The sequence below is a fragment of the Drosophila grimshawi genome, unplaced genomic scaffold (assembly GCF_018153295.1).
Source record: "Drosophila grimshawi isolate 15287-2541.00 unplaced genomic scaffold, ASM1815329v1 contig_1377, whole genome shotgun sequence".
Classification (NCBI taxonomy): domain Eukaryota; kingdom Metazoa; phylum Arthropoda; class Insecta; order Diptera; family Drosophilidae; genus Drosophila; species Drosophila grimshawi.
Window position 1 is genome coordinate 14,577,844 of NW_025062900.1, and position 27,113 is coordinate 14,604,956.

General features: G+C 39.4%; 1 protein-coding gene across 1 annotated transcript; it reads left to right on the forward strand.

Annotated features, from left to right (window-relative positions):
• Nucleotides 1-9,937: 9,937 nt before the first annotated feature.
• Nucleotides 9,938-15,299, forward strand: LOC6561891. The gene has a single exon (XM_001988111.3). The coding sequence runs from the start codon at nt 9,983-9,985 to the stop codon at nt 15,206-15,208; it is 5,226 nt and encodes a 1,741-aa protein (XP_001988147.2). The 5' UTR covers nt 9,938-9,982; the 3' UTR covers nt 15,209-15,299.
• The last annotated feature ends 11,814 nt before the right edge of the window (nt 15,300-27,113 follow it).

A 27,113-nucleotide genomic window follows, 5' to 3' on the forward strand; every position in this document is an offset into this window, starting at 1 on the left:
AGTAACATTTTACAAATTACATTCATATTTCGACTGCTTTGTTTTTTTTATGCTACAACTCTCGCATATTTCGAGACACTGTATCATTATATATCATAAGCATTTACGTAATGTAATGAAATGAAATACCTTGTTTTAATATACACTCACTTATGTATGTTTATAAAAAGCAACTGCGATGCGTTTGTGACCCACTGGGCATCAAAGGAATTGCGGTGGTTGAAAGCGGGCTGTTGATCTGTCCAATGGGTGGCGGGTTGATTAAAAATCACGCATACGCAACGCTGCACAATGCATTGCATTGAATTTATTTAATTTTTTTGCTGTTCGCTTCTGCTGTTTTTTGCGCTATATTTTTTTTGTCATCGAGTGAAGCGCACTTAATAAGTGAAAATTCGCGTGGCATATTAAAAGTGACATATTTAACAAATAGCTTGCAAAAAGTCGAATCATCGTTGCAATATGAATATGACAGGCGGTCAGACAGCAGCAGCAGGGAAGGTGGGCTCGATGAGATGAATTAAAAAACGAAAATAATAATAAATAAAAAGTACAATTTACGACATTTTTATAAACAGCAAAAACATTGATCGCTGCTTTCTTTGTTGGTGTTGCAACAATTTTGCACTTCTGCCATTGCCATTACTCATGAACAAATTAATTAATTAAATTAATTACTCATGAATAAAGTAGAGTGCATTCACGACTACACTCGCTTGCATTCGCTTTCAATTTTGTGTGGTTTACACAAATATTTGCGCTGCCCGCTTGGGACACAGAAAGCAGCGACAATCGCTTTGATACTTTGCCCCTAAAATTGTTCAACTATGATCAATTTTAAATATTTGATTTAAGTTTAAATAACATATTTTTTGTTTGATAATATGGGTTTGTGCTTAATTATTCAGTTGCACGTAAACAGGAAATGATTAAATACGCAAAAATTTGGAGTACAAAATATACTGATTGGTAATTTCCAATTAACGTAGTCATTCCATAGCCAAATGCATATTTAAAACCAACTGAAATGAAACTTATTTATTTGATTCTGAAGTAATTCACCACTGTTTGATCATAATTGAAATATAAGGAAATCAAGACTAAGTCCAATTATCATTTAAGTGGCAGAATAAATACAAACAATGACTGAGAAATCCTGTTCGCTGTCGGTTACAAATCTAAACCAATTTGCAAGTCTGGTCGCACCGGCCACAGGGGAATATTTCAAGCGCAGCCACAAAAATTACAACTTAAAAATCAACTTCACTCGGCGGGCAGTAAGGCCGGAACAATGCGAACCGGAAACGAGAATGCGACCATGGCACGGCGTACTTTCACCAACACACTTAGCCACATTTTAAGCACATTTAAATGCAACAACAAGTAAATATTCAGCCGGAGTCCTTTAACGGAGGCAGGGACAATGAATTACGACGCCACGCACCGAAAAACTGCAAAAGAGAAACGAAAAAAAAGAAAAAGTGTGCGCCATGAGGAGAACAGTAAGAAAAACAACAACTATAAAAAATAACAAAAGGAGGCAGGACATGCCGAAGGACAACTACAATGAGATGCCAGCAAACAAAGGCGGACAAAAGCCAGTCGACAGCAGCAGGAGCAAATACAACAAGCAATTTAACATTATTTTAATGCCAGCCTCTGGTGTCCTTTGTCTCTGGCAAGTAAGTCTCCCCCCCTCCATCACTCACCCTCACCCTCCCCACACACACGCACATCTTCGTACGCTCTCGGCATATTTACATGCGTGTTTATCTGCCATGTAAGTAGTGAGTATAAAATAGAGCGACAGTTATCTATGTGCTTGTGTCATGACCGCCTGTTGCGACTCCAACGAAAAAGCGCAGAGGGAGCGAGATGGATGACGTACGACAGAGAGAGATAGAGAGTAAGAGCGACAGACAGAGAGAGAGAGAGAGAGGAAGCGAGCAAGCGAGCACTCCAGTTGTAATAGTGTGCAAATGTGTTTGTCATTTGTCTTTTTAACGCCGAACTGCCTCCGAATGTGTACGTGTGGCAGGCTCGGCTCCCAGAACTGGTTGCTGCCAACCCGCTGCGAAGGCGACATTTTGACTTCCGGCGGAAGTGAGCATTAAAATTGCCATTAGCCAAGCGACATCTAGCGGGCGTTAGAAAAGCCATCCACTTCTCGCAGTCACACTTTTTGGCAACTGCCAAACAATAGGCTCGTAATTTGCAGTCCTCCACAAGAAATAAAAGAAATCGGAATTTACAGCAATTGTCTTGCCACTTACATGGCGTCCACGCTTGTCTAATGACTGGTGATTTTATCCGGATCTTAGCTCCAACTGAAGTAGCTTAAATAGGCATCAAATGCTCTACAGAAGTAAGATTTACTTTAGATTGCATACTGATTTCATGAAAACTTGAGCATAAAATAATTTCTTGCATACTTTTAAGGCTGGCATTGCCATCATGGAAATGTTATAACAATTCCGTATTTTTCTTATTTAAATTTTCATCATATTTTTTGTGATTGATAAGTTAAAATACGTTAAGAAACGTACAATATATTATTATACCCGTAGACCTGAATCTTATACCAGTAAATCACTTTCAATATCCTCTTTGCTTAGTGAGGGTGTAAAATGGTATGAAATCAGTAATGAAATAATATTAAATTGGTAGTTAAGTGCATAAAGTTCTTTTATATTATTATTTTATAGTATCTGAAACACTTATAAATTTTATTTATTTAAACTTCGTTTGACTTTAAGTAAGTGACTTTAAATACATTAAAAAAAATATGTAACTTACTTATTCAATTCTACGGAATGGAAATCCTGCTTTGGAATTCGCTTCCACTTACGTTGTTCTCCAGCTGAGAGTATAACTTTCATAAATGCGCAACGTAGAATTCCCATTGGGGGTCCTTAAACGGACGCCCACATCCTGCGATATACAAAACGATTTCAAAAGATTTTGGTTACGCACTTGCCCTCTGCTATTTTAACCAGTTGTTTGCTCTGTTCTGATTTACCATTTAAAGTTGTGGGAGACTATGTAGTTTGAACATTTAATTTTTTGGTTTTATTGGAATTATGCATTGGCAAAACTGTTTGCATAAGATGTGTAACTGCTATAGCATTCATGTGATTTAAAATCTTTTACTTGATGAGTCCGAGCTGCCTGGTTACCTGGGAGCCAGTGCCTTGAATATGGCCCGAGGCCAAGTCAACAAGCACATAGAGATCGAAAAAGGAGAAACAAATTCTTAGAGGAGAAAATATTTTACATTTTGCCTGAAAATGCTTTGCAAAATGAAAGGAAGAAATTTGTTTGCAATGGAGGCGGGTGGAAGAGTGCCTAATGAGCATAAACATTGAATATTTGCGAGAGCACTTGACATCTTCATGATAGTATAATTCAGATTTGTAAATGCGCTTAATTCAATTAAATGGTTTCCCCGACTAATTTATGATGCCACTCAATGATCGAAGTTTTCAAGTGCCCATTGCCCACCGCATTGCATTAATTGATTTCAAGTTGGCTGGCTGGCATTTGTACAGTGTGTACTCGGATGGCAGACAAATTGACATGGCATCAGAATGGATTTTCGGTATAATAAATTGTAATTGGATAAAATGTCACAGTATTATTATAATGGAAAGCAAGCCTGTCGTTTGTCTGTGTGTGTAGGTAACTGTTGCCTCAGATTCAGCTCGATGCATTTTAATGCCATTGCAATTGATATTTCAATTAATTTTCAATTAAATTTGGTTTTAATAACACATAACTGCTGATAACAAGAGGATGATTCGAGTATTTTGGAAACTGATTTGTGGTGGCAAACATGGTCTTTATATTTATCAAACTTGTATTATGACAGACTGGCTGTGTGTGTGTTTGTGATATGCATTTAGTGCATTAGTTTTTGTGAGACGAGGTGAAGTTTATGAAAACTGTCTGCAATTGTATAAGGAATGTCAAAGTATTGCACAAATCTACTCTGTAGAACACATTGCAGTTAAGCCTTGCTTGGATAAAACTTAGTAGTAGAGATAAATAAACGGTGGTCAAACACAGATAATTCGGTAAGATCAGCCACTGACTTTCATTTGGTGTTAATTAAATATTGCATTTATATGTACCATATTTTGTTTCTGATACTTTGTTTTCATCGAATATTTTTCATTAATTCAATTAATCAAATGCTTCCATTACATTGTTTTTATTTATTTTTTGTTAACATATAGAGTAAGTGCTATACCTGTCATTGCCCGATAAAAATATTGTTCAACCTGTCGGGTAAAGTGGTCTATTATTTAATTAATGAGTGAACATTTAATTTAATTTGCATTTTAAATTTGACTTTTTTTTATTATTAAATTGACACCAATAAGGTGAATTGTAATTTGATTGTTTGCAATTTCTTGTGAATTTCCATCTATATTTTGAAACAAGGTTTTGTTTCATTTTTTCAGATGTGATCATGTTATTAATTGTCCAGCGCAAAAAAGAAAATTTTACTTTAAATGGTATGTACTATTTTAAGTGGTTATATTTCATGCAAACAATTTAGGTTTTTTTTTAATATTAGGTTAAATTAAAAGTATGGTGAGAGCTACTGCTAAAATAACAGGTGTTAAAATTTTCTTATATTAAATTTAATTGTGAAAGCATATAACATATAACTAAAATGCCCGAGATTAGACAAGCCGAAAATGGCATACCCTTCCAAGTCCGAAGTTCACAACAAGCATATATAAATATACAGAACTCATTATGATCTCTAATAAAGTTATTCAAATGTGGATTGCTGTGTTTCTCGGTGTAAGTAGAAAGTTGTGCGTTCATAATGCCCCAGAGAAAGATTTGCCAAGTATTCGTTTTGCCAGCAAAACCGAACTTTTATTTATAATAATTAGCCACTTAAAGCCCTAGTGTTTAATTCTCCTACAAGAGAAAATAAGAAAAAAAAAACTAAATAATATTTTTGCAGAAAGCCAATTAATTAATATACCTTAGTTATTAAATATTTTGCATTTACATTAATTAATTTTTGCGGCTTTATTTACTTTATTTTATTTTATTTTAGTTTTTATACATTGGCGATTGTTGTTCACTTTGCACTTGCCTGTTGTTGGTTTACCAATTTGTCGTTGTGTGAAGTTGACAAAGTGCCAGGCTCGGTGGCAGCACTTTTAGTTGTTGCTGCTGTTAGTTTGTTTAACAAAACCAAAAGCGAAAATTTGAACAAGTTGTTGTTGTGGTGGTTCAAATGCACTCGTTAAATCAACAACAGCAGCTGAAAAAAACAACAACAGTGACAGCAGCAGCGGCAGCAGTAAAAAACAACATCAATCGAAATTACTCAGTTGCAGTCGATTGAGAATTAAAACAAACATTAACTGAATTGTTTTGTACAGTTGAAACCAAGTGTAAAAATAAATATTTAATTGCCCTAATTGTCGCTGCATTATTTCATAAATAAACATAAAGAATTTTGCATATTGAACGCATTTATTATCTTTTATTATTATTGCTGCCATCTATTGTCCGAAAACTGTTTGTTTTTCTATGAACCCAAAAAAATCAAATCAAAAACTCACCAATTCTTGATTTTTTTTTAGATTTTATTTTAATTGCTGTTCATCAGTTATATTTGATTATTTTTATAGTTGTATATAGTGGGTATTATTCGGCTACACAGAACTGTAATTTGTTAAGAACCAAAAAATATAAATATAATTAAATAATTTTTATAAAATGTTTTTATAATTCAATTACTTTGGAGAAGTGATTAAAATGCTTTTTAAAATAATGTGTCAACCTTAAAGTTACATTTGACAAACAGCTTTTTAACCAACACAATTGCGCCTATATCATCTGGCCAACAAGTTGGCATAACTGTAGAGTTACTAACTTGGCGAGGGGGTAGTTAAATTAAGTTAACAGATTCTTGGCTCACTTTTTGCATGATGTTTGCATTTAAATCATGTAACATTTCCGCTTAATGTGGCTGCACTTCCGTAAAAATTTAATTAAAAAATGTCAGTTTCTTTCTCAAATTATTTTATTGTCGGGCTCTGCAACGACGACGCCGATGGATTCTGCCAAATATTATGATTTATTAAATATTTAGAGGCAATATTTTCCTTATATTTACATTGATGTCCATTACCTGAATATCATTCTAGCAAACTTTTAAAAATTACTTCAAGTTTGATTTAATCTTAAAATCGGAGACTGCATTTTGTTGGAAAACATTTGAATAGCTTTGTCATGTACATAATAAAGGTAAAGTTGGGATATAGTATTGTGTAAAAGATATTGTATAGGGTATTTTGATGACGAGACTTGCTGATGTTCACTTTAACATGATTTTCATGCATTCATCTGCACTGCCACAACAATTGGTTGTTAAAAGTTCTGACAAGCAACAAGACAAAAAAGTTGTTATTATTGTTATTATTACAATACACAACAGGGCACTGCATACAAAAGCTGCGCTTTTAATTAAATAAATACATGTTTTATATGCCACAAACGAAAAATGCTGCACGAAAGTGCAGCGACACGAAGTACCCACAAAAGTGTAAAATGCATCTGGGCCCAAATTAAAAATATTACAAAAATAAAGCCCAATGCAAGTAAAGTAATATAAAATAAAATTTAACACATAAATGAAAAATGTTCAAGTGGCTGGCACTTTTGGGTTGACTTTAACAAGTTGCTGCACACAAAATTAAACAACGTCCGCGCGGTGGCTGAGAAATTTGCAAATTATAATTATTTTATACCTGGACCAAAAGGCAAATTTGCGCTTCACTCGAAAGCGACTTGGGCCAGGCTCCAGCGACTCGTAGCCGCAGCGGATAAAACGCTTTACACGCTGTAACCAGCTTCAGGCCGAGACCGAGCTGCCAAAGTGTGCAATGAAGAGGCTGGCAAAATGGCAGCAGCGTTAGATGGTGCACGGTGTGCTGCGGTGGCATGGGTGGGTGTCGGGGTACGTGACAGGTCGAAGCACTGGGCAAACTTCAATTACAGCTTAAAACTTTCAATTAAAAACTTTGCCGCGCGTGAAAAAAGGAGGTTAGAGCAAAAAAAAAAAGAAAAAAATAAGTACATATATAAAAAATAAAACTAAAACCTACAGAGCCTGGGAAGATGCATTTTGAGACAGCTCGAGCTCAGCAAATTACATCCCAGAAGAGCAGCTTTGCCGGGCAATTAATAGATGGAGGTGTTACTCTTAAAGTCATTTCAAATGGGTCAAAGCTTTAATGGATAAGAAACCAAACTTTAGCTAGCTTCGAAAAGATTTGCAGAATTAATAATTTAACGTTAGCTAGATATCTGGCGTAGTTGAAGAAAATTATTACAGAGTATTTTTATAAGTCTGATCTGGATTCATGTAAAAAATCTTGATAATTTACGTATTTCCCCTAACTGAATGCATTATATTATAAATTTAAGGACTCTACTTCCTAATACAGCATCTTTAATAGCAGCTGCAGTCTGGCATAAGGTGTGCAGAGTAGAACAACTTTACACCCAAACAAAGAAAATCCAACACAGACTTTGGCCATATGGCAAATTTGGCGTTGACTTCGCCGTCGGTGCACAGACTCCAAAGTTTGTGCTTAAATTTTTCAGTTTCTTTGCCATTTTGTGCGGTACAGCAGGCTGAGAATGCATTTTTAATGAATCCTGAAAAGGTGAATGTAACCTGCGACGTGGGCGTGAAAAGGTGAGCAAAACGAGACTAAAAGGAAATGTAACAGAAAATGTTGCAAAAATTGAAAAGCGCAACTTTGACTTTGCCTTGATGGGTGGGCGAGTATGTGTGTGTGTGTTGGGTGTGTTTGGGTGTTTGCTTATTCGTCAGAGTAACTTTACAATCCACGCAACATAGCAGCGCATGCCAAACTCTTAATTGAATTAAACTTTTTAGCTGCAAAGCGCAAGCAGAAAAAAAAATGTTAACCAATTTTTTTTTGCATTGTCTTTTTATACCCTTGTGCTGGGTGTCGCTTGTTACTTAGCCATCGTGTTTGTTGCACTATAACATTTCAATGTCGGAACGGCTGCTCTAATACTCTGTTAGATTATGCATGCCAGTACTGTTTAATGAATTAAATTGTTCAGCAGCAAATTGCGATCAGTAAAAAAGATATAACCAATTTTATACACTATTTTTTATCAGCATTTTTGCTACACCATTCATTTAGATTGCTTCGTTATCTGCGAAACCAAATTGATAAAGAATAACTTAAAAATAGCTCACTTTTCCATGTCTCACTGTTCCATGCGATTTTTTCTCACCTCTTCTTTCTTTTCTCTCTCTCTCTCTCTCTCTATTTATCTAAATAGATTTTATAAAACAAATTTTAAATATTTTCTTATTAAAAAAATATGCAACTTGCAGTCTTATAAGAGCATAGGATTTTAGGCAATATATTCTTTCATCTGCACATTTCATTTCTATGCAAGAATGTTTTTTTTTTTTTTTTTTTTGGGAATTGAATTGATTTTGATTTTTTTTCTCGTAAGCCCAAAAGCAGGCAACACTTAATTGAATTTTCACAGAAATTATAAATTCACACAATTGCCCGTTGTGGTGCTTTGTTTTGCGCAATTTCCGCTTTTTAAGTGCCATTTTGTGAAATTATTATAAATTATTTATTTGTCGCTTGGCGAGGGCCCTTGCAAAAAGCCGTACTCAAAACAATGAAATGAGTCTGTCGAAAGCAACAATAACAACAACCAAAAGCGAACATTAAAATTGACGCACGAATAGAAAATGTACAAAAATTAACTTAATTTCCGTTTGCGAGCGTCAAAAATAAACATAAATACGAAATTAATATGCCACAAAAACGAGTATCATAACGAAAAGGGGGAATGGAGTTTCAATTGCTGGAAATGCCTGTTTGGTGGGGTTGAGTTGAGTGGTGGTGCGATGGGGGTGTGTAAGTATTTTCAGATCACCTGACTGAAATTATGCAGAGTGCCTGGCATATTGAAGTCGTTATAAATTTTAATTAAATTACACGTCGGGTGGCGGCTTAGTTCTCGGACATATTAGGCTGACATATGTGGGTCATAAAATGCCAAAATTGGAGCTGGCAAATAAATTGAAAAAATGTCTCGATGCGCACTGCGACAAGCTACAAATGGAAAACAAGTAAATTTTTATGGCATACTCTTAGGCGGGCAGGAGCTCACAATAAGCACACATACAAAAGAAAATATGAAAGAATTTGAGAGATCACCTTGGCCGACTGGTCGATACCCTTTATCACTGATATAAAATACTCTAAAATACTTCATATTATATTTAAAGAATAAAGAATAAGCATATTCATTATAGAGTCACATATATCTTATGAAATACAGCAACATTTATAACGTTCATATCCATCTGCATATCTCTTAATATGTCTGCAGGGTATACACAAAGTAACTGAAATGCAAATATTGAGGCTGAGGGTGGGAATAAAGTACAAGCAAAAGGAAGCTGGGTGTGAGAAAAACGAATGCTGAGCACAGCAAATGCTGCTCCGAAATGTAATAAAAATCATGTAAGCAGATATGTGCCGTGGTGAATTTATAGGTCCACAATGTAAACTTTTGAATGGTAATGGAGACAGCAAAAAATAAAAGACTAAAGTAAATAAAAAACTACATACATACATGGAATAAAAAAGTTACATACATATGTATATGGAATAAATGAATCGCATAACAAAGGAAAAGAATAAATAGAGAGACAAAGACAAGAGTGATGAAGAAAATATCACATAGTTATATCAGCTTTGTAGCTAACGCACCCCTTTGGAATATTTTAAGCCCTTTTACTTTAGATTTAGTTGCCAATATCTTAATGAAAGCTGTCAATACGTAAAATTTCATATTCTCAATCACGTTTATTTCTTATGACGCCTTAGCAAGGAGAACATTTTTACATTTTGCGCTATTAAAATCCGGTGCAAAGATGCCGATGTCCGTAAAAGATCGAGGATCTATATTGAAACGCCACACTAGGAATATCACAAGTCTTGGAGTGGACGGGCAAGCTGGCTCTCGTAGGATAACAGGCCAAATAATCAGAGATACCTACATGCCCGATTCGAAAACGGTGCTAGATCCAAAAGCACAGATTACTCGGACACAGCAAAGGAAAGAAGCTAACGCCAATTTGCCATGGGAGAAGCGAAGATGTCTGCCAAAAAAGGAGCATATGCAAACCAAACGGGAGATCGCGATTGCCAAGTTCAAGAATATTGATTTCTCGCACTCGGATCCACAGCTGACCGTACAGACTCTAGAGTTTCCGGATGCCAATATCAAGCGCACAGAGATCGATACACGGGATGAATGTGGCAAGCGGGTTCTGCCCACGAAAACGGGCAAAGATTTGTCCACCTCGAGTCAGCCCGGCTTTCGTGATGGGGTTTTCACGGTCAATATGCAGCCGAGGAGCTGCACCTCCACCAGCATACCAGGCTGGCCAGCCACAACGAGAAAAACTACGCAACACTCCACCTCAAGCAACCGAAGTGAAGTTAACTCACAGGAAATGATTGATTCGTATCATGTGCGATCGTTGGGGCCAAAGCATTTAAAGGGTAATCAGTGGAAGAAGCCCTGCGAGGCTAGCAATGTGGTCGGAGCACCTCTGCCGCATATCGGACGTTGTCCGAAAAATTATCAGCAGTTGTCGAAACTGTCGCCGATGCGGCAGAAGTTCTTTCTCACACAGGATCCGCGCAAGACGCACTGTCTGGTCAACCCGAGTGCGTTGCGCCACAAGCAATTGACCGAGGATCAGCAGTTCAAGCTGACCAACAAGATGGTCAAGCATGGTGATAATGTGTGCGCTAGCACCGGTTCTGAGTCATCCGATACGCATATATGCGAGGTTATTGACTTGGAAAATCCAGTCAACTTGGACTTTCAGGGCATGGACTATAAGAACACCTACGAGAAGGACGAACAGGAACAGCAGAATCAGCAGACCTACTGGCGTGTCCTACGCTACATGCAGAGACGTCGTACCAAGAAGCATACCGAGCACAAGGTGGAGGCGGAACTGCATGCGGATCGCCTCGCAATACCGCCCGTATTCAATACGAAAATTAAGGATGAGCCCATCGAGGAGGCATTGCCTTCGAAGGATCCTAAGCTTGCCGAGCTGTTTCGCTCACCTGACAAGCCCAGCAACAGAGACAAGATTGACGAGGAGCAAAAGCGACGTGAGGCACGCTACAAGGATATTTATCTGCGCAACAAAACCCGAAAGGCTATACGGGATTCAGAGCGTATAAAAGAAATGGCAGCAGCTAAGGAGATTGAGGCACGTACCGTAGCCGAGAAGGATCTGCGCGATGATGTGGCCAAAATTGATGATGCCATCGAGCGAAGCTTCCGAAAGTTCGAGTACATTTCGCCGGTGATAAATAAACGAAAGTTCTTCCCAAAAACGCTGACGGAGACGGAACGCCTGAAGGCCATCATGCACAAGGAGAACTGTGTGCGCAAGGATCTGGCAAAGGTAGAGCAGGAGTTCTTTTTGGAGCGCACGGGTAAAGTAAAAAAGTTTCCCGATGCTGAGCAGAATCTGGCCTGTGAGGCAAGCATCGAGGGTAGCGTAGGTTCTACGCCCAGCGAGCAGAGCAGCGATGACGAAGACTATCTCAAGGTGGGCAAAATCGGCGACAAATTCCAGCTGCGTGGCTTTCATTTTAAGCATGGCGACGGTATGCGTGGCAAACTGCACCGCCATCAGATCATGGAGGGTCAGCGCACCGTCAAAGGTTGCCTAACCCGTGACGAGTGGCTCAATCAGCTCGCGCCGCGCAAGGAGCCCATTAAATTGGACGTTGAACGGGGCATTGTCAAGGTACTTGATCCAGACGATCCCAAACTGGATCTGTTTCCACCTGAACCGATGCTGCTGCACAAACGCGAGAAGAAGAGCGCCATCAAGGAGTACATTGACAAGCGTCTGGGTCTCCACTATCATCGTGTGATGCACAAGAATCTGAAGCTGGTCAAGCCCCCGCTGAGATTCCATGTCAAGAAGTTTAATCTCATTCGCTATGTGTTTCCCGAAAAGATCATTGTGCCGGATGCACCTGATCTCCTCGAAGCCGATATGGTTGACGCTTCCAAAGTGGAAACCACCCTCGAGTACATAGCACTAAAGGGCAAAGTGGCCAAGGCGAAGAATCTCAAAAAGAAGCTGGCACGCATGAAACTCCTGGGTCTAACCTGTGTGGAGGCGAAACAATTGCGCGAACAGTCCCCATGCGATGTCAAAGAGGAGACACTCGATATGGACTGGGTGCCGCCACAAGAGCCGGTCAAAGCGCCAGAGTCCATAAGCTACGATGAGGTGGAAGAGGCCGAGTATCATCGCATGATGGGCGGTAGCGAGCATGTGCCCCTCGAGATGCGGGGAAACATGCCGGCGCCAAAGTTCCGAGAGAAAACACTACTCATACATCCGAGGCGACAACGTGACTATCTCGCTGAGAGACGACCAACGAGTACGTTTATTGAAGGTATTCGCAAGTCGGGTATGCCACTGCTGGAGAAGATTGCGCCGGATAACATCAAGTTTGCCAACGTGCGAACCATTAAGCGTCCCTACACGGCAAAGTTCGAAGCGCGACATCATCATGATCACTGGGACCCGACTCAGGTGAAAAACGTTCATGTGCACTACCAGACGAAGACCGTCTACCCGAAGATCACGGTGCAAGAGCAGCCGGAAAGGGTGCCAATTGTAAATTTCATCAACGCAAATCCGCCATGTAAGCAATACATGAACACCGACTTGACAATGCCGAGATACGATTTCGATAGCATGATCGCTAACCATTTGGCAGCCACGCGCACTGATAGCAAGGATGGAGCGCGGGAGATTGTGCAGGATCTGTGCCATGCGCATGACTTCATCTTTCACTCACGCGATCCCCAGGAGCTGACGACTCTCGATTTTCCGGGACGTCGCCAGTATCTCGACTTTTTGCATGAGACTCGTGAGGCATTGTACGAGACGAAGGACATTGAACCGGGCGAGGAGCATCTTCTGGTCGACCGTAAGGCGATTGTCGCCGAGCTCGAGGAGGATTTGAAAAGCATTGAGGAATGCCTTAGTTCGCTGAGTAGCTCGGAATGCACAAATCTCACCAAAGACAGCGGCAGCTTCCTACTGCTCGAGGATGAAACAAAGATACCTTTGGACTATATACGCAAACCACTAGTGCCCTTTGAGGAAATGCGTCGCTCTCGCTTCCAGGCGGAAGTCATAAATGTAGATGCTGAGGAGGAGAATCCATATCGCATGCTGCCCTTCTCCGGGCAACACAAGGAGCAGGCAGCCATGCTTGGCCCCAAAGACTCCTTCTTCACCTTTAACTCGCGATTGCGCAACGGATTGCGCCTTAGACTTGAGGTACCTGTTCCGGATGTGCGTAAGACTCTGCTGGGACCCGGCCCAACAAAATACTTTGGCTCTGTAATTACTGATCTCGATGAGAATTATATAGATGAGCTGAAAAGTCGTGCAACTGTCAAAAATTTTAACTTCAAGACGGGCGTGGAACTATTAAAGGTTGCAATGCGTCTAAAATATGAATCGCTATTGATTCAAGGCAAAATGGTGCGCACCAAGATCTATGATACTCTAAATGAGCGCCACTGGCTTGACATGAAGAACACAAGCCTCCTCTACGAGGGCCTCTTTGCCAAGTGGGAGAAGAAGGAATACAACGCGGCCATGACGCAGGTGTATCAAGTGAAGACCTACTACGAGATAACCGATAAGATGAAGCAGGAATTCCGCGAGCTGGAACGCGAACTCACCATGCTCAACATGGACATTGTGTTTATTGAGGGTCACTGGATACGTTGCGTCATGTTACAGAATTTCCACTACCTTCTAGGCGAAGAAGAATGGCGCGCCGAGAACGATTGGATCCATCGGGTGCCAGTAAAAAAGAGAGGCAAGTTTGGCGCTGAAGAGGTCGAGCAACCCATTGAACCTATTGCTCCCGAAGATGATGAGGATGTTGAGTATGAACTGGAACCGTATGATCAGTCCATTGCCAAGCGTACCATTGTCAACATTCGTGTCCGGGACAAAGATGATGCCTGGGCCATACGTGACTTTTACTATGATGTCTACATGCGGAATTTGCATCCCGTGCTGCAGGTATTTCCCAATGCCGAAGCTTTTCTCCAGGGCGTTGACAATTTGAAGAACAAGACTTTTATGCTGCTGCTGGAAATGCACTACACACTGTCCATACACACAGAACTGCAGGGAAGGCTGGAGACCTTTGTGGATTGGTGTAACAAGGATCTGAAGGAAAAACAGGAGTATGTGGCTCGCAAGTCCGTCAGGAAGTTCTTTATGGAGGATCGCGCTATTGAGATGGAGGCACGTGTAAGAACCTACTTGGAAAAGCCAATTGAAAACTCCTTTGCCAACGAGGATTTCAACAAGTATCGCGGCTTTTTGGCCGAAGTCTGGCGTCGCATTGTGCCCGCCACAGTGCGTGGATCCAGTGATGTGATACCACTTGCCTCGGACATGGTGGCCACCATCAGCACCGTTGTATTGGAATTGCTCTCCAAGTTTGAGCGCCTTGATATTGAGAAGATGCGCGAACTGGAGATGTCGTTGCGCAAGCGACGTCGCTACCTGGAGAAGCTCTCCGCACAGGCCTACCAGATAGAGCGACGTATCGATATGGAAATGAAAAAGGTGCGACGAAACCTGGAGCCACCCTTCAAGAAACCCAAGAAAGTGGGTCCCCTCCAGCGGCTGCACCTCAGGAAGCGTGTCAAAAAGATTATACCTCCGCCTGTGATTATATCTGAGAATACCAAAAACTTTGTGCGTGCATTTGCCGAGGATGGTGTGGTTAGTGAGGGTTTTAACCAGGACTCTGTAATGGTCGTGGACAATATGCAGGAACAGATTGTGCCCTTCTATTTCGATCATTTCCTAAAGCTCAATGGCTACACGCCCAATTATAATTTCAAGACAAATATCGAGATGCGTGATGGACCCGAGATTAATCGATTTCGTATTCGCGAAATTATCCCAGATGTGCTCCAAAAGGTCGAGAATTGGGAGAATATGCACAGGAAGATCATGGAAGACAATATTCAACGCAATCCCAAGATGTACGAGAATGTTAGCTAATTGATTCAACTCATTTAATCAAAAAATTTAAATCTATTCAAAGTTTCCAGTTATAGCACTTGTAAATAAAATTGCAGGTATTCAAAGCTCAGACTCATTGATTTCATTAAAAGTTAATGGAATCAAAATCTCGTTTCTTATAACTATCACTTAACATTTCTGATTGATTTTATTTTGTACGATCTGAGATTTGTCTCTGTCCGTCTGACATAAACTTAAAATTTGCTGAATAATATTTGTAAAAAAATAAGTAAATATTTTCGAAAAATGTGCTTGATCCACGGTTTTTAATAAAAAAAAACTAAATTCATTTTTTCTAATTAATATTCCAACGTTAAAGATGATTCGATCTCGACTTTTTTCTTTTTTTCTGTGTCTGTCTCTCTTTAAGTCTTTATTTCTTTCGATTTCTTCTTAACTGTAACTTCTCTTCCCTCTGTGTATGCGTACCTCTGTCATTTACTCTCTACTGGTCTTTATAATATTTTTCTTTTCATGTTTCACCAATATCTCGAAGTTTGCCGGAACAACTTTCACTGCCGCATCTGTCACTAAGCGGTAGGTATCTCTACACCGCTTCTGCTGCTACATCTGCATTGTCCTACTCAGTGCCTCAAGTTTGTACTGCTTTGGCCGTCATTAGTTTTGTTTGTGCTGCAGCTGCAACTGCATCGGCCATTTTCATTTTCTACCTTGTGTCCTACTTCATTGCCACCTGCATTGGGTATTCTATGTGTGTTTGTCTTCGCCTTTCCCCTTCTCTATTTTTGTCAGCTGCCTGAGTTCGCTGTTATTTTTATAGTGCAAAACTTGCTTTGCTCTTGTGTTATATTTGCACATAAATCACACAACTTTCTTGAAATTATTTGCTACTGCTTTTTAGTTGAATTTTATACTGCAGACGTTTGCGTCTATTTTTTGCGATGACTTGAATTTTTTTCGTATGCCGACATTTGTCTAAGTGAAAGCTGATTGTGCTTTTATTTTTCATTTTAGCAATAAGGCTTTCTATGAAAAATTCATGAATTAGCTGAAGACTTTCTTTTACCCTTGCGAAAAGTATTTTAATTTTGCGTAAAATGTTTACCGTGATTAAGGAGATATTTTCGTACTCTAAATATATTCTATATACATTTAGTTTGCAAATTTATAGCTGGAGCTACCAAACTTGGAAGCTAGATAGCTGAGCAGCTTTCAATAATTCTATGTATTTGTCCCCATTTTTTTTGTCTTTATGAACAGCTCATAAGAACCATGTGTGGTATCAATGTGAAATTATTTCGTTGATCTACCCCTAAACCCACGTCAAACCCCCTAACATCTAATGGCAGCTCCTGCCACGGCTTTTCGCAAAGTCACACAATTTCCATTAGTAGCTAATGAAGCATTAAAAAGTACAAAAAAAAGTAACACGAAAATACTTAACGCCATATTTCCAAGGAAGTGGCAAGCTTCTATCAAAAAGCACAGCAGAGAAAACAAAAACGGGAGGAAAAAAAACTGAAAAGAAATTCAGAAATAAAATAAAAAAAGAAGCGTTATATGCGTTTGGCTGACGGCGAGAAGCTTGTGTAGAGCGTAGAATGAAATGAGGATAAACGCTGAAATATAAAAGCATCACGAATTAAATACCTTTTAGCAATTAATCTGCTTAGCTAATGGACGATTTCAATGCAGACGACAACTGTAAGGGAGGGGGGTGGGTGGAGAGCAAGGTTTACTAGAGAGGGCACAAATTGTTCCAGCCATGGCACTTACATTAGGCTTACGGCTCGTTGACCAGGCCAATGCGCCCTGGCTCATGCTACTCTATTTCCAGACTAATTTCATTCAATAAACGCGCGCTTCATTGATGCAGCCTGTTGGCATATGAAGATGGGCGGGGGTTGGTGCGGAGGCGGTTCGCTCTTTGGTCTGCTATGGCCTGGTCCTTGCTTTGTGTACCCCCCGGCTCATTTCTATAGTCAGCACTTGTATGTTTGCCTTTTGACCGATGACAGCTAACTTGGAATTTAATTTATTTAGTTGCCATTTTAATTGACGAGGCCATTTCATTCTTATTTCTTAATATCACTTTAGATTCTTTTGCCAGATTTGTGATTTGGCTTTGATTGGCGGCAGTCACTTCGCTTAATTGAGTATTATAGTCATCTCGCCTTTCAATTCACGCTCAAAATGTAATGGAAATCTTTAAAATGATTACGTTCGAACACAGTTTCAATAAATTACAATTTTCTTGAAGCAATTTTAGTCAATCGAGGAATTATACTAATAATATTTGAACATCTCAAAAGAAATGTTACTCTCTTGAATTTGAAAAATAATCTAGATAATAAATAATTAATATCAACTATAATACATTTATATAAAATAACAAATTATATTATTTTATTTATTTATTAGATAGATTCTTGTCAGACTTTCAAACTTATATATCTTAAAACTTTTGAATCGGAACTAAACATATCCTATTAGTGCACTACTTATGAGCTTATACCACATTCTCAATTTATATACATTTATGGATTATGTGTGTATGGAGCCTTTGCCAACATTTTGATATGACGTGTGTTCATTTGTTACATTTGAAACATTTACAATATACTCCGGTTCGTTGCTGTTTTATTTATGTGGCAGACCATCATATTTTATGTTATTATATATTGAACATGTACTTATGTTGCATAACAGGCGGTGTGTGGGTGATGTGTGGACTGTGTCGGGCCAGTCGTCCAACGGTCATATAATGATAAATCATCCCAGAGTATCGAAGCTGCTGTCATAAACAAAAATATTTGATTGAAATTACGTGGGCTGCTCCTGGAACTGCTCTGTCAGTTCACCTGACACAGAGGCCTGTTTCATAAATTAAAGTTTTCCGCTCTCTGGCGAAATAACGCATTTCACATAAGTGAATTCAACTTTTCTGTGTGTAGCCCCAAACCAATTGAGAATAAGAAGTTATTGTTCTTGTCAGCCTGTCCGATCATGTACAACAAATTATGAAAGCAATATTGGTTAAATATTGATGGTCTCATTCATTAATTATAAACTATATCTCAGTCAAGAGAGTTGTGAAGTTTAGTTAGAATTTGATGATTAAAAGCGAAGATGGCTGTGAAGTTTGTTGTTGAATGAGAGCTGAAAAAATTGGGAAAATCCGGGGACTTTTTTTATTATCTGCTAATAATACAGGAGGAATCTGTAGTTACAATCTCTACACAGTTGTAAAGAAACTGGTCGAATTTGGCCCGATTTTAGCCCCATGAATAAATGAATTGAGCTAAAATATTTGTCTGTTGATTTATTTAGAAATCTTCACAGAGATTTTTATGCCATCGGTCGGCATTGGTGGGAAGTGGGTGATGGCTGGTTGGGTGCTATTGTAAGCACATTACAGATCTTTTGTGAATGTGTCCTGTGCGTTTGTTATTAAATAAATTGACTGACACACACACACACACATAGACACACATACAAACACGCACTCACATGTGCACGCAGGACGTCAGAGCTGAGAGTCGTGTCGAGACCTGACAGAGTCGTAGGTAGTTCATCATGTCATGAAAATTGTATGGAAATTTAATTGAAAACATAAGCCAAGGATAACAGGCCAAAAAGGACAGGCAATCACACTCACATACATGAGCACACACATGAGCCATATCAAAATGGCGGCTACACACACACACACTCGTCCACGTACAGAGAGAGCTTAACAACTATGGCCGCCGTCTGCCTCCCAGCTGACTTCTCTGCTTATAGTGGCTGACGCGCAGGAAGTGTACGAAATGATATAAATAAATAAACAAACTACAAGATAAAGCTATTTGCAATTTGATTGTCAATTTTCATGAGGCTGGCAGCAGTCAGGATTGCCAGGACATTTCCGCCGCAAAACGAAACTTTTCCTTTTTTTTTTGTTTTGTTTGCTTGGTTTTGGTTGTTGTTTTTATTGTGCCATCTGTCAGTGGTTTAGTCATTTACTCATTGATGCAGTCAATCAAATTTCATGAGTGATTTTTGTTACACTAAACTTTTGCCAGCTTTGGCTGCCATCTTAACTGTCAATTCTCATTTACATTTTGCACTTGATTGCCCCAAAATGGCATTTCGTGTTCAGATTTTTGTCTTTCCCCGTGACATATGTCAGAATTGTTCCCAGAGTTTACCATCCTGGTTTTCCCACAGACCACCATTACAAAAAGTTTAATTGAGTATTTCAGTTATGGAGGCCACAACAACAATTTTGTAGTTTCAAATGCTTGCCAACAATTTTCCACACAATTAAAAACTGGCGTCAAATTATGGCGCACTTAATCCCACCAAACCCACTGCGCCCACCAAACTGGGGCAATTTCAAAAGTGCCCTGCAAAAAAAAACCTAATTAAAAAGCGCTTAATGCTAAAAACTCAGCGCACTGGGCGTGTGCTAATTTCATAATCCAAATAAAGTTTCAATTAATTTGGCTAGCGCACCATTTCAATTTTTTTACTTTCTCTTTTTTTGTTAGCATGAAAATGAAAGAAATTTTGTAGCTACCAAAAGCTTTCAAAAACATTCAGCTTCAATGGTTGCGTAATTATGATTTGAGTTGAGTTCAGTTAAGCAGCTACGGTGGTGGTTCAAATTTCTGTGTGTTGCCCACCCAAGTGCTAAGCGTGCGGTTGGAAAAATGGCGTCAAGTGGAATGGGGGAAATAGCTAATGAAATGAAAATTGTTGAAAAATAATTATATATGAGTTCTCAAATAATTCAAATTCAAATCGCCATTAAATATCAAGGCTTGTTCTTGAGGTTCTACACAGATAATTTACGCTTGGCATATAGGCTTAGTGTCGTGATAATTCCATTAATACAGAGAAGAGTATGCAAATTCTATGTATAATCTAAGCTAGATCCCAATAGAATCTATCAGTATGAGGAAGTAGCGAAGTTTGCCTGACTTGTTGCACCCAGGGTCGCCCACATTAATAAGATAGATCGTTTTATTCACCGATCACCTCCATTTAAATTATGAAAATCAGTTTAACAGACAGTTTAAAACTAGAGTCGGAAAACTCGGAAATTAAATTAACAATATTATCGCAATAACCAAATGGTATAAACATCAAATCCCCTAATATTTCATATTTTTCATTACAATGCTAACAGAGCATTTCGCAGTCGATACGATGAACTGCTATATTCAAAATTTTTCTCGAAAATTAGAGTTTGCTCTTCTCTTTAGGAATATAAATGCATTGATAAAATGGGATTAACTATGTGTTTGAACATGACCATTTCAGAATCATTCGTTTATTTTTAAACCCAAATGACCAGCGCAACTTTCTTGTGATCCCCCATCTCTTAAGACAAAACAATTTGAGCATTCTCACAATGGTTGCACAATTAACCGCAATTTCGCTATCTCTCACTCTCTCAACACCAATGTACATTAAAAGGTATTTGAAATTTAAAAACGCCCATAAATGTCGCAGAAGCGGGAAAGTACCAAACAAATGATGACCCTTTCAACCCACCAATTGTCAACTCATCTGGCATGGCATTAACCCCATGACATCGACACACAAAAACCAGCGCAGACTGAGCCGCAAAAAATGTTTGGCAGCAAAAATTATAAACCACTCGAGCATATTTTGCAAGTCCCCAAAACACCAGAGACTCCAACCACGCATCCTTCATGTAGATGGCCAAACTTTATTTTTATTTATTTTTTTTTGCGTTGCTTTCCCTTTGTGATTGTTGTTGTTATACGCTTACCATTTTTCATGAGCGGCCGAAAAAAGTTAAAACGGAAATGCGACCATACAAGCGGATATGAGACGGGTGGGGCAATACATATAGATGCGATATATAATCGAGAGACCGCGTCGCGTCAACCTATAAATAAAATAAATGCGCCCCGTAATCGCCAATGCCCGCCATGGAGTATGCAACATTTGTAACTGCGTGGACAGCGCCTGGATGTGGACGATGGATTGGATTCCCCTTTAGGAAGTTTTCGCTTTTCCTTTTTTCTTTCTTGCTGCATGTTTGGGTTATTAACAGGCGACTAGAAGCAAATATATGAGCATACTTTTTGGCTGGCAGTCAAAGCGCAGCCAGCCACCGGAAGCAGGCAAAATTATTTTTAAACGGCTTGATGTCTGACAAAGAAAGGGAGTGAGCTGGAAAGAACGAGAGAGAGAGAGAGAGAGAGAGAGCGAAAGAGAGAGAGAGAGTGAGACCGAGAGCGAGGGAGTTATAGTGTGTGTGAGCGCCTGCAGCCCGAGGAATGTTACGACATAATGTGAAACAAAAGCTCTGAAAAACGTCAGTCATCAGGCTATGACTATGAAAGGGGGAATGCGCTTTAACTGTCAGCCATTTATTAAACCCGGCCACATCAGCAGCAGACGGACAAATGGCAAACGGCAACCGGCAGCAGCCGTCAGAGTCGATTGCACGAGTCACTCAGACGGTCAGTGTTGAATGCGCAGATAGTCCAGACAGTTGGTCCGGCCAATCCTTGCGGTCTGCCACATAATAGGAGTATATTGTAGCAATTCTGGCCGGGCATTGCCTTTAATCTTCAAGAAAATAGCAATTGGCTGACCTTTAAGGTTTTCTGTTTTGCATAGCTGCATCGGTCGAGCGAGACCACCGAATCGTAAGTGTTTGGTTCAAATCAATTGCCATAGCAGCCGCTGGCGAGCAGTCTCACTGACCCCATCCTCATTCGATGCCTGAGGAGGTTACATCCAAGGGGCCTCTCACCAATTCGAAAGTTGTTTTGAGTGAGATTCATAAAAATTATAATTTAAAATTTGTATGCTCTTATGCTTATACTTTTTATTTTAAAACGACGGGATTCGAAATGGACCAGAGTGAAAAATATAATAAAATTAAAAACACTTAACATTGGAGCTGGAGAAAGGTATATTTAAAATATAAAAAGAGGTCACCAATTAATAAAAAACTTTATTTTTATCTTAAAATGTGTACAGTTTTCATTCATTTTTTTTAGCCCAACAAACTATCATGTTTGACCATAAATTTTCGCTTTTATAATTTTTTTGCAAAGCAATACTCAACGGTTTATATTTAAAAGCCAAAAAATGTTGCTCTTGCCGATTCCGATGGCAGACTCCATGCGCCCACCCCATCTTCCATCGCTGCAACCTCTCAGCACCACCTCCAGTTACTTAGCTCGAATACGCAAAAATGCAAACATTAAAAGTCCATTACCATTGCATGCTTTGCAGCAACGCGAGACGTCGACATTTTTTGAATTATACATTTATTTGACAGTTTGGGCATGGTGTTGAGAGGGGAAGCGCTACCATATGGAAGCCAACACCGAATTTAACTGCTCACCAGGTTTTTGTGGGGGGGTAGTCGAAATATAACGTATTCGCCATGATATGAACATGCACCCGGATGTATTTAATTCTTTTTAGCACAACAAACGAAAATAGAGCTATATTGGCGCCTCTGACATCCGGTATGCCAGTATTTTATTGTATTTTCTTTTTCAGTTTATATGTATTGCAAGCCAATACCAACAAAATGGCAACAAACTGAACGCGAAATTGTGGCCCGCAGCTATATTAATTGTTTGGCTAGTTTTAACTCATGCCTATTCCGTTTGCCTTGCCATTTTGATCAATGAAATTTCGTTGCTGTTTTGCTTTGCGCTCGAATTCACTGAGCGAATATTCTCGACTCTTCTGCATTCAATTCTGTTAGCCGCACTTATGGTCAAATTAGCTGCAAAACTCTGGACACCAAACAAATATTTACTGCAATATTGATTCAACTGAGTTTTTTTTGCCAGAAACCAAATGCAATGGAAGTGAATTTCATTAAAAACATGTTTGCCGTTTTTTGCATGAATACTTAAAAGGTTTGGCATACATCCTGTAGCAATTGTATGTGTGTAAGAAGGCCTACCCACAAGGCATGAGCCTATGAGGGTTTCTGAATGGAGTTTCTACACATGGATGCTTCAATTTAAATACCTGAAATCCATTAAATAGTTGTAGATTTTGGGCAGTGTATGAGCTTTCCAGAACAGATGCAAATAAGTGCAAGGACGGATTGGGGTAGCAAATTATATTAAATTAGATCGGAACAAATTTGATTATGTCTATTGCACATTACAACGTAATTTAAAAAGTTGCATACTAAAATAAACTATCTACTGATAAACGGAATATGATCGGACAGTACACTTTCAATTATATCTTTGCACTTGCTTCTAATTAATTACAATTGAGATGCATTCAAATTAATCTTACTGGTTTCACTCGAGATTTTTGTTTTTGAGTGCAATAAATTGTTTATATATAATAAGTTCGAGGACTTTTCGGTATTCTTCGCAACACATATGCTTTTATTGGAGAGCAGTCATTCGCTCTTGTGCCTAACATATCAAGTTCTAACATACGTTGTTCAGATGGAACCCCTTTAGGGTCATGACTTAGACAGTCACATGTTCAACGCCACTTAAAGCCAGTCGACTGGCTTTTAATGCACGCCCTGAAATTAGTACACATTTAAAATGTTCACTGGAAAGCAACAAAAGCAACAACAGCAACAAAAACAACAAAGGGACAATTTGCGTGGGCGACCCGACGCTGATTATGATGACGACCTGGGCACATTAATGCTGATGATGTTGCCGCTAAGTAGCACTCCCAGATCCCATTCCTGCAGGTAAAACCCGCAGTGGGTAAACAAATGTGGCTTCAACTGCAAACGTTGGCAGGGAGAGTGGGGAGTGTGGGAGAGAGAGGGAGAGAGAAAGGGGGGGTGAGAGAAAGAGTTTTGTGTTGCGACCAAAAAAAATAAGTCTTGGTGGTTGCCAGGATAGCAACAGCTCTGAAAATTAAGTCGCGCTTACTTTCTCTCTCTCTCTCTCTCTCTCTCTCTCTCTTTCTCTCTTTATCTCTCGCCCCGCCACTGGCCTTCGTATGCCATCTCGCTCTCTTGGCTTTGCAATTAAATATGCACATTCTCATTAAAAGTTTGCGCCATTAATAAACGCCAACAGGGATGTAATTTAATACGGTTAAAAAGTACGACACGTGGAACCCAGAAAGCAAGACATGCAGACTGCCAGGTTTAAAGAGTGGATTGGAGTTGGAGATGCAGGCGCCCAAAAGTGGGTGGGTCCTCTGCCAGCCGTCACCTACACACACACACTGCATTACATTAAACATGCAGCCCTTAGAGAGTTGCCTTAACGTTCCAAACAAAGCTCATAAAATTTGCAAATGTAAATAATTTTCTTAACGAAATTTTCACGTTGCTCGCTTTGCTACTTTGGCAAAGACCACATTAAAGCTTCGTCAGGACACAGCGCAAATTTGTCAACTGACAGGACAAGTCTCGGCAATACACATATGGCTAGTACTTGCTAAGATGCATCTACTTCACTACTTCCTCCCACACATGCATAAATAATAAATAATTGAAAATGTCACACGAGAATTGTTCGCTTCGTGTGAACTCTGGCAGCCAACAATTTGGCCTTAATATTAGAACAGACCAGGCAAAGACGTTAGCTTTTGTATATTTATCTAGCTAACGGGTATAATAGCTTTGTCATTTCATTCGCAAAAAATTTGTGTTTCAAAAAAATTAACTAATAGCGAACTTTAAGAATAGATTTATCAACGGACAGTTTCTGCAGACATTTTCTTCACTAAATTTAACCAACTTAAAAATAGTATTACGATTTTATTTTAATTATTTTATAATTTTTCTTTTATTTTTTGGATTGGATTTCTTTACCAGACCATTTAGACTTTTTCTATAATTATTATTATTACTGTTTAATACTTTAGGTCTTCGTAAGTTTAACCTACTTAAGTATAAATAGTCATTGCTAATAGCTATGGTTAATACAGGTAATACATATAAATTATATTAGGTAAGGGTATTTAATAGTTAGTAAAGTGAGTTTCGTTTCCGTCTAAGTAGTTTCTTGGAGAAACACATTAATTGCGTACAACTAGGCGCTGTGGCAAAACGTTGACAGCTCGCAGTCTTGGCTGGCGTTGTCTTGGGCCAATTCCGGCGGGAAATTAAAGTAAGAGTTTACGCTTTTTTAGCCGCAAAACACACACACACACACGCACCTCGGCCACGCACACAACAAGTTTGTTGTGGCGGAGTGGAGGAGCGTGAGGTGGGTGCGGGAAGGCGTTGTAGAGATGGGCACATGAAATTGTTGCTCATTATGTATTTATGTCAATTTCTGGGTCGCTCTTTCGGATTGCGTGAGCATTTTTGTGTGAGTGTGTATGTGTTTGGCAGGCCGCAATGACATGTAAAACCTTTTTGGGCCTACAGTCGGCTTCTTACTCACATCCACCTGGCCAACATTTAATGACTTTGACTTGCTCTCTTTTGGGACGCATTTAGCGTGTAAATTTCGCTGTACATTTTCGCCGTTACATTTTTACTCCTTCAGCACTCGTAAAGGTGTGTGCGTGTGTGCATATTTCAGTTATTTTTATTTCAGTGTTATTTTTTACACACACACACAGATACAGATACACATATGTGTAAGCACATATATGAGCATGTTTTCCTGTCGGTTTTATATGTTCGTGTATTTTGGCATTCGATGGGGACCTTTATGTTGCTGCAGCGTTAAAGTTTTTGTGAGTACTACGTATTGTAAAGGGATTTGCTTTGTGACTGACTCGCTAACGCTGATGACTCGGGCCGCATGATGAAAATACATTTATACGGTTATCGTACATGGCATAAATCATAAAATGCCAAAAATGAGTACAGCTCATTTCGGAAAGAGCTAACCAGAAACTCAAAAGATGGTGAAACATATTCAAACCATAGTGCTTTCCGGGTGATGTAAGAGCTCACGATTTTCTTGCATATGCGAAATTAAAGGGAAATTATGGGTCAATCATAATATTAGTTTCGTACACTTATTTGAACTTATCAAACAGTTATGGAATGTTATTAGGCATTATTGCCATGATTATAAATCTACAATTTCAATCCAACAGAGTTTCCCAACTCTTCTCCTCCTAACCCATATATGTGGACCCTCTCACATACTTGTGTATACATATGTACGTAGTTAACTTTCAGTTCTCGCACACACACATAGTGAATTTATCTGTCCCTGATAATATGCGTGCTTGGCATTGTTGTTTCGCATGCATTAACTAAACTCATGGCTGGCAGCCTGATAAATAATTGAAAAGAAAGCCAAAACTAAGCACATGGCTGGCAAAACTTGGGCTCTTGCAATCTAGAGTCTTTGACTTAGGAACTACCTGTCAGACGGATCCGGAAGATGCCACTGAGACAACTCATGAGTTTGTCTGCTTCTAAAATAAATTTACTTGCATGCCAGAAACACACAACATCCACATCCATACACACACACACACTCAGTCGAGTGCACTCTGCTAACTAAATTTTGCGCTGCGTACGCGACTCACTGGAGTGCAAAAGGCATTGGACTGACTTGGACTGACTTATAGCAAGATAAGCAGCCGAGTATGAGTTACAGGTTAATTTATTATTGAAACCAATGTTGGCAGTCCAATGGAGTTGGAGTTGGGATTTGGATTGGGATTGGGGTTGATATTGGGGCAGGGTGCGGGGGTCGCACACTGTGTCCTTGCAGGTGCCATGCTGACGTCGCCGGTTTGGTGAATCGTTGACTGGGGCCTCTCGCTGCCTGGTGGGCTGAGCCTGAGGCGCAAATTATGAAATCCAACTTGACAAATGTCAGTGACATTAATTAAACGCTATGATATAGCAACAGCAGCTCGGCAGCTTACCATGCTGGCAGCTATGCACTGCGAAAGGATTAAGCTCTTTAAGGGATTTAAGCGAAATTTGCGAATTTAACTATCTTGTACTTGTAAGCCGATT